This window comes from Erigeron canadensis, chromosome 1, assembly GCF_010389155.1.
Source record: "Erigeron canadensis isolate Cc75 chromosome 1, C_canadensis_v1, whole genome shotgun sequence".
Taxonomy (NCBI): domain Eukaryota; kingdom Viridiplantae; phylum Streptophyta; class Magnoliopsida; order Asterales; family Asteraceae; genus Erigeron; species Erigeron canadensis.
Window position 1 is genome coordinate 53,027,981 of NC_057761.1, and position 8,377 is coordinate 53,036,357.

The following is an 8,377-nucleotide window of genomic DNA, read 5'->3' on the forward strand; positions in this document are numbered from 1 at the left end:
CATTTGGCCATTTTGTCAGCCCGGTACCCTCATATTCTCATCTCATTTCATTTCATTTCTGTTTTGACTTTTGAGGTTCCTTTTATTATCAAAATTAAGACAGACACATATATGATCTGGATAAAAAGAAAATACAAGTTGTATTAATGATTATTGAGAAATTTTATTACCAATACAAACATTGTTTAAATCCCTGTACACATTCAAGAACTAGACAACTTTCAGAGAACTACCAACCATCTAAATTTATTCCTATAGATTCCTATAAAGAACAAAAGAAGTCATATTCAACCCATTTAAAACTTGAAAAACCAAACTACCACCACCAAGGGCCCCAACCTCCCCACTAGATCCAGCCCCCATTTTTTTTTCTGAAATTGGATATATGTAAATAAAAATAGAGGCGCTCCCCTTTTTTTCTGAAATTCCGACGAACCGAAGCAGGTAATGATTTCAAAATCTGAAAATCTTATTTAGGGATATGTTATTCCTTTCCTTTTTTTTGGTATGATACAAAAGACATGTGTTATTAATTTTAACACCAAACACCTTGTGAATTAAAAAAATGAATGGTAATTACTAAAAGTCAACAAAGGTGGAAACTTTACAAATCAAGAAAAGACAACCCTTGAATTGGAAAGAATATAAGAATGAGAATTGGGTTGTGTTAGAATCTTCTCATCAAAGATCCGACTTCAATAAAGATGATGAATTGATCGATGGATATATGTATATATGTTAGAGTAGTAAAGGAAGAAGCCATGAAAAAAAACCTAAACGATTAATGGTGATAGCTTATAAATGATAGCGATGAATACAGATATATGATCTCCATCGGGTATTAAGCCACTTTCTTTATTACTCACTCGTATCTTTCTTTCTTTCCTATATATCTCAAAAAATTTGGTGTTAGTTGGCGGTGAGTTTGATGGTGTTGAAGAAGAAGAAAAACAAAAAGAAAGAGGAAATAGAAAGTGGTAAAAAAAAATTAGGTCCTTTACATGTGGGAAAAAAAAATGGAATGTCCCTCACGTGGGATGAACGTGGGGGGTTAACGGAAGTGGATTGACGGACAAATAGTCAAAGAAAGAAACATGAAGCTTTTCTTACTATAAAGGACGATCCATGACTTTTTTGAAGCACAGGGATGAAACGTGACTATTTGAGTAAACCACAGGGACAATTTATGTCGTTTACTCAAAGATAAAGATAAAGATTTATAAATGATCGATCCTAGTCCAAACAGGCTTTCATACCCATGAACCCCAAATCATTGAAGATTGGGTTCCCATTCATATCATATTTCAGTCCATTTGCCATTTTGTCAGCCCGGTGCCCTCGTATTCTCATTTCATTTCATTTCATTTCTGTTTTGACTTTTGAGGTTCTTTTGAATATCTTATTACATATCTCGCATTCATAGGGCTGCAACTGCAAGTCCATTTCTTTTCAACTGAAACGTCCAGGTATCTCTCCTCACTACTACCATCATATATTGAAATTATATAATCTATGTTTTCTTTAAACAAGTTTTTAGGGTCACAATATTTAAGTGCTTGTTTACAGTATATGCTAATAATTCAACTACATACACTACAATTTATTTGTTATCATAACATACTTGATAGTTTTCGAAATAATCGGGTTTATAGTTTTAGTGATCCTTGAACTTTTCGATTTGCCATAGATTTAGAATTGTAGTCGAGATAGAATTTGGGGATAGTTTTCTTAAATAACTGCCTGTGTTATTCGACATGAATTCCATCTATGTTTTGAGACTCCGAGTTTAATAATACATGTTATTATTTGATGATTTCTGCATCTGTTTTGTTGTTGACTGAATTTTTGACTTTATATAACGGTATACCTTGATAGAACATCAAATCCGGTCTAAAGGTTTGAATATCATGTCATTGCTTCTTGTGTAAACATGGTAGCAAGTTTGTCTGGATAGCTTTAGTGGTCACATTATTTATGGATGGTGTGCTAGATATTTCGACAGTTTTAGGTGTGATAAAGATCTTATTAACTTCAAAATTGGTTGCGGACTTATATAGATGTTTGGCACTTATCCGTGGAACAATTAGAAGTAATTTCATAAGGTAGTCTGTAGTGTGCGGTTAAGTCAATGAATAAGTCAATAACTGTGAAATGGTATATGATACTTTAAGTGACTAAGGTAATTGCAGTACTTTATTGTATACAGCCTCCTAAGTTGCTTCATTCCATAAATCTGTATTCTTATTGTAACAATATAGTTTTTGTAATATCATCAACGCTTTAAACATATATATTAAAAAGGAGTCATATGCCCGCGCAATGCGGCGGGATGATGGTAGAGGCACGGGGAGGTGGCGGTGGTGACACGTGGCGGGAACGGCAATGGTGGTAATTGTAAGAGTAATTGATGTTAAAGGAGGTAGTGTAGTTATTTCAAGGATTGGGGAGTTTATGTTGTGAATTATTTCATTAAGGGTATTATAGGTATATTAGGTGGGGATGTTTAAATTAATGAATAAAGAAGAGGGGTATTTTTGGTAGTTTGGAGTTGTAATTTGATATTTGGGGAGGGGGTTCCTCTTTTATTTAGGTGTATAGATAAATCGATAGAAAAGTTTTTAGGACCAATTTAACCCGTATTAGATTACCTGTTTTGACATTTTACCTAACCTGCCTGACCCACCCATATTGCTACCTCTACCTGAAATTGTGCACTTATGCTGAACTGAAATAGTGTCAATATGTGGTTCTCTTGATCTTTTATAGCCAGTTTTTTAACTTAAAGTATGTTGGTGTCTTTTAGAAATACCAAGTAATACACGATAATTTTTACAGAGTTTAAATTAAAAGTATATTGTATTGGCAGTATGTTGCTTCAAGAGAATTAAGGATACAATTACAAAAGCTTTGGAAGTTATAAATTTGATTTTCTTATTATCTGGCATATATACGCATGCGTGATTTTTACTTGTTATTTATGATTAATCAGGTGCCATATTACCATCCACAACATGCCAAAATCTTCAGCTGATGAGAAGATTCTGAGTTACAACGATGTCGTGCTCAGGGAATCAGATCTAGGCATTCTAAGTGGCCCACATTATCTTAATGATCGTATTATCGAGTTTTATTTCAGTTATTTTTCTACATCCTATCCTTCAGAACACATCCTACTTGTCCCACCTTCAATTGCTTTTTGGACGATGAACTGTCCAGACATCGATAGCTTAAAAGATTTCCTACAACCCCTAAATCTACCTTCAAAGAAACTTATCATCTTTCCTATTAACGACAATGATGATGTGACAGTTGCTGAAGGCGGCAGTCACTGGAGCTTACTTGTGTTCGAGAAAACGGCTAATTTATTTGTTCATCATGACAGTCTCGGTGGTCTTAACAAGAAGCATGCAAAACACTTATACAAGACACTTGTGTCATTTATGGGTGATTCCGAGACAAATTATATGGAATGCAGTGGTACCCCTCAACAAGTCAATGGTTATGATTGTGGCCTGTATGTTCTAGCCATTGCAAAAGAAATATGTTGTTGGTTTGATAGCAATGCACATAGAAATGAGGACTTGTGGTTTTCTTGCATTAAGGAACTGGTTACTCCCTCCGCAGCTTCAAGAATGCGTAGCGAGATTTTAGAGTTGATTAAGAATTTAAGAGAAACGAAATGATTTTGCACAGTTGAAATCTAAGCTGCCGTTGTATGACGATATTTTGTTGAAATTTGGCTCTCTTATGTATTTGATGAAGTTGCTGACTGATGTGGTTTATTTCATACCTAATTAAAGTTCTAGGTTTTGATACTGTCATGTTTTTGCTAGAATCATCAAAGCAACTATGCTTTTCCTTCTATTTGGGCTGCTGTAAACTACTTTCTAATAGAGTCGTTAGTTCAGCAGCTCTCGGAGAGAATTCCATGATTCTATTTAGGCTATAATATACAAGGGGAATACCGCTTACAATTTCAAAGAGCTCTATTTCCGGTAGTATTACAGTTAGTGGGATAAAGCCCAATTGCATATTCGACCAAAGGCCCATTTAGGTTATTTGTTTCGTTGTCAAAAATATTAATTTGATTATACTCCCTGCCAGGCTGCCACCAAATTTTCTCGATATTCTACAATCCCTTTTCTTCAGCATTATCAAAATTCTTAACGAAATTTTCATGATTATTAAGAAAAACTATAAACATGAATCGATGAACTAGAATTAAATCATGATAGAATAAGCCATCAAAAAAATGCTCTATGATATCATTCTCCCACTGAAATGCTTTCTAGGACTACTTTGAAGTTTGAAGAACTTGGTTAGAAAATGATTACGGATTCCATAGGTTCTCATTCAAATACACTTGACTGTTGTTTGGGTTTGGTATCTGGAGAAGATTTAGTTGGGCCTAAAAGGCCAGTCTTGATGTACGTAGTTAGGACCATCCATCCATCCAATTTGAGGTGATTTTGTTTTGTTTATAATTTTCCTTTTTGTCCAAATAAACTAATGCGGGTCGCGGACCATTTTGATCTGTCGATTTTGCATGCCAAATTATTCCATTTCCAAATTCCAAGTATGGTTATGTTATTTCAAATTACAAGATTTAGCTAATATGAAAGGACATCTAAGTGCTAAACTGTAATCAGATCTCTTTTTACCCAAAGTCTATGTAGACAACTAAGACAAGTATTCCGTTTAGTTATCCAAAAGATGAGTCATTTCTCATTTGTTTCAGATACATGAGATCTAACTAGGTGATTCCCATGACCGTTTCCAACTATTTTTTGACCACTCCTATATGTTACCTAATGAGATCCGAATACGAAAATTCTTGTGAGATATGAAGTCCCTTGACCACTAGGTTGTCTTGGTGGTAGTTATATTAACATTCACATGATTGAACACCGTAGATTTAAACTGCGAATAAGTTAATGGCTCAATTCAAATTCTACTAAAGATAGTTAAATAAGATGATTCGTTGAGTATTGACATACACAACGTTTTTCATTAAATAATACAAAGTTGTTGTTAAGGTTCACGAAAAAAACGTTACAACGTTACTGTAACAAAATAATACAATAGTTAGTGTAAAGTCTCATCTACAACATTATATTATACACAATATATACATATGAATTATAACTTCAAAAATTATCGGTATATTATTTTTAAAATTTGAACCAATGTTCCAAAAACTAATAAGTGAAAATTTCAAAAAATTTCACTCGATCATTTCTATGATTCGGACCAATGTTATAAAAATTAAAATAATAACCTCTTTATATATAATATAAAAAATAAAATAAAAATAATTGGGGGGAATGACGGGAAGCATGGGAATAGGTAGGGACAAAAATGTCAGAAAAGGAAAGTGTGAAGTTCATATTTGAAAATGAGACAAAGCTGAAGAAGTTTCCATGTGAAGATGTTCTGTTTAACAGGATTTCTTGGATTCATAACTGATTCACAGTCTATCTCTCTTTAATCCCCATTCCAATCCATGATATTAAACTACTGTTTCTAGTTACCATTTGTTTTCTTGAAACCCAAAAATATATATATAATACGTAGTACTCGTATTATCTTTTTAAACATGTTACATACATATGTAACCTGCTGCTTTCACTTTTGTTGAGTAGATTGTTTTCTTTGACTGATAATATGGTTTGACCAGTCAAATTGAAACTTGGCTCATCCCAATACATATATATCATGGATCATGTCCCCACTGCACCCCCATCCCATAACTACCTTCATATCAAAACGGCCCAACTTATAACATTGGTTTTGCGTCATTCCTTTTTATTTGAGTTAAAATAAAAGGATAATAATCGATCCTCCTAATTGTTTAGCTTAATAATTCGATAAAATAAAAGGATAATAATCAATCTTCCTAATTGTTTAGCCTAATAATAATTCTCCTAACTAATAGGATCATAACATGTAAAAAATCATAGGGTGAGATTAGGAAAGAGAATTAGTGGATTACATGTGTTAACAAGTGGATATATTAAGAGAATTTTTAGAATGATTGGTTAGGAGGATTTATCATTTTCTAAAATAAAAACAAGGAACAATTTTCCTTTAAGATTTGTTTAATGGGTTTTTTTCCTTATATGTTGTGGTTTAATCTGTAATTGATATAAGTTGTTTTCAACTCTTTTACCTTAAGTTCTAAGATGAATCTAGTTTTTATTTATTGCTGTAATTCTAGATTGTACATTAATTGCTAGTTGATTGTATCAATAAAATGTCTTTTTGCCGTTCTAAAAAAAATTTCGTTACTATGTAACATTTATTATTGTGCTAAAAAGTGGTAACTTTTGACTTATACAATAGTATATATATATAGCGTGTGAAGTAGTAGAGAGTTAAATTATTAAAAAGTTCTTATATATGCAATAAAGAATGATAACTCTATAACTTTTATTATAAAATAATTGATGGGATGATGATCTCGTGTCTCACATGTAAGTAGTTAAGTAGTTAACTAGCTAGTTGATTAACAACTAGAATTATAATTGATCTTAAGGGTGTCTTCTTTGAAAACTTGGTCCTAATCCGTTAGTAAGTGTTTATCAAAATCAATACCTGTATTTTCTTACAAAACTAAAGATTACAACGAACATATTCTCTATTTCTTCCAAAGAGTTTTTTAGTCGTTACTAAGAAAACATTTAGCGAATGCCCTTAATTTAGGCACAATTAGAACAATCATATAATATAGTTCCTTAAGATAGACTAAACTAAGATGTGTTAATGATAATTGAGTAAACTGTATTTGAGATTTGGTGACTCCGAATTAAGTAAGACAAAGAATATAAAAATAAATATATGAAAAAAAAAAACAGGAAAGCAAGAGCCAAATATGATAGGATCCAAGGAAGATTTGAGTGGAATGAATGATTGTTTGTTTATTTGTGTCTGACAGATAATGACAAGTTAGAATATTTGTTGGCAACCTTGATATTCCCACCCATCACTATCCTCCCCTACTCTACTCTCTATCTTATATCTTGTCTTATTTCATTCCACGTTGTTATGTGATCTTATGCTATACGTACAGAGATTTAGCACGATAATTTATACAGAATCCACATTCTTGAGAAATGCTAAAAATATATATTGTTAATTTATATGACTACAAATATCCTAATTTATCATTATTGATTATTGATGATTTACTTTATGTTGAAAGAGTGCTATTTTTATTCAAATAATGTATGAAATGGTTGATTTGAAAAGATGAAAGAATTAGTACCAATGGTTGTAAAAAGACCGGCCAGCCAATAGATTCTCCATATATTCTTTATACTTGCTTGAGATGTTTTTTGTGAAAGAAACATGTTCATGAAATATTTATAAACTGACATCTATTTATATTCATTGATTCATCTACAAAAAAGTATTGAATCCTTGTATATGTATCGATCCAAGGAGATGTGAAGCATGTTAACACTGCACCATATATAATGAATACTAAAAAAAATAAGCCCTTACGAAATCAAAATATAGAGTTTATTTGATGAAAAATGATTGATTTGATTAAAGAAATTCATTTTCAGTCGACTAGAATGCTAAGAATGTAAGTCGATCACAAGATATGTGAACATTCTTCTAAAATCTGTGCTTGAATTCAAAGACTGCCACGGCAAAATGATCAGTTAGAAAAAAGGCTTTTCTAAAGTAATATTGAGGGGATTAAAGAAACATTTTATGAAAACTGAACACCTCAAGTTTATCTGCAAAGATTTAATTAAATAATATAAAAGTTCCACTTAATAATACTCTACTAACTACAAGATTTCTATAACTAATAATTATATAATTGCACGCTTATATATATATATATATATGATGTTGGTTATTGTAAAACAAGTATTAAAGTAAAACAAATAGGACGAGATCTTGACCCTAAGATCATGGTTAAATTGATGCACAGAGATTCACGAAATAATTGATGCACGATGATTTTCATGATGTACGGTGATTTTCCGTGAAGAGAAACCTATTGTTTTATTTGTTTTACTTTAATACTGATTTTATTTTACTTAAAACTTATATAATAATGTAGTTAGTAATTTAGTATAATAATTTGTTAACCAGCATTCTGTGATTGGGTTGATAGTAAGTGGAGTGCATGTGTCTTGCGCCAATTTTGGCATTTTCTTAAGTACTAAGCAACACAGCGACTCAATCATCCATTTGATTATATATTTATGTTCACTGCTACTTTTGACATTCGTGTTTTTGTTTGTGTTTTAAAATAGAAAATAGTACTCACATACAGTACTTACTTCGACAAGTAATTATTCTTGTTTTACATATACACTATATATTACTCGTATATATATATATAAAATATAAAATATAA

At 31.7% G+C, this 8,377-nt stretch overlaps 1 protein-coding gene across 1 annotated transcript; it reads left to right on the forward strand.

The window, feature by feature from the left end:
- Nucleotides 1-1,327: 1,327 nt before the first annotated feature.
- On the forward strand, nucleotides 1,328-3,815 carry LOC122600714 (NEDD8-specific protease 1). Its single transcript, XM_043773469.1, has 2 exons — nucleotides 1,328-1,466; nucleotides 2,990-3,815. The coding sequence occupies exon 2, from the start codon at nucleotides 3,012-3,014 to the stop codon at nucleotides 3,681-3,683; it is 672 nt and encodes a 223-aa protein (XP_043629404.1). The 5' UTR covers nucleotides 1,328-1,466; nucleotides 2,990-3,011; the 3' UTR covers nucleotides 3,684-3,815.
- The last annotated feature ends 4,562 nt before the right edge of the window (nucleotides 3,816-8,377 follow it).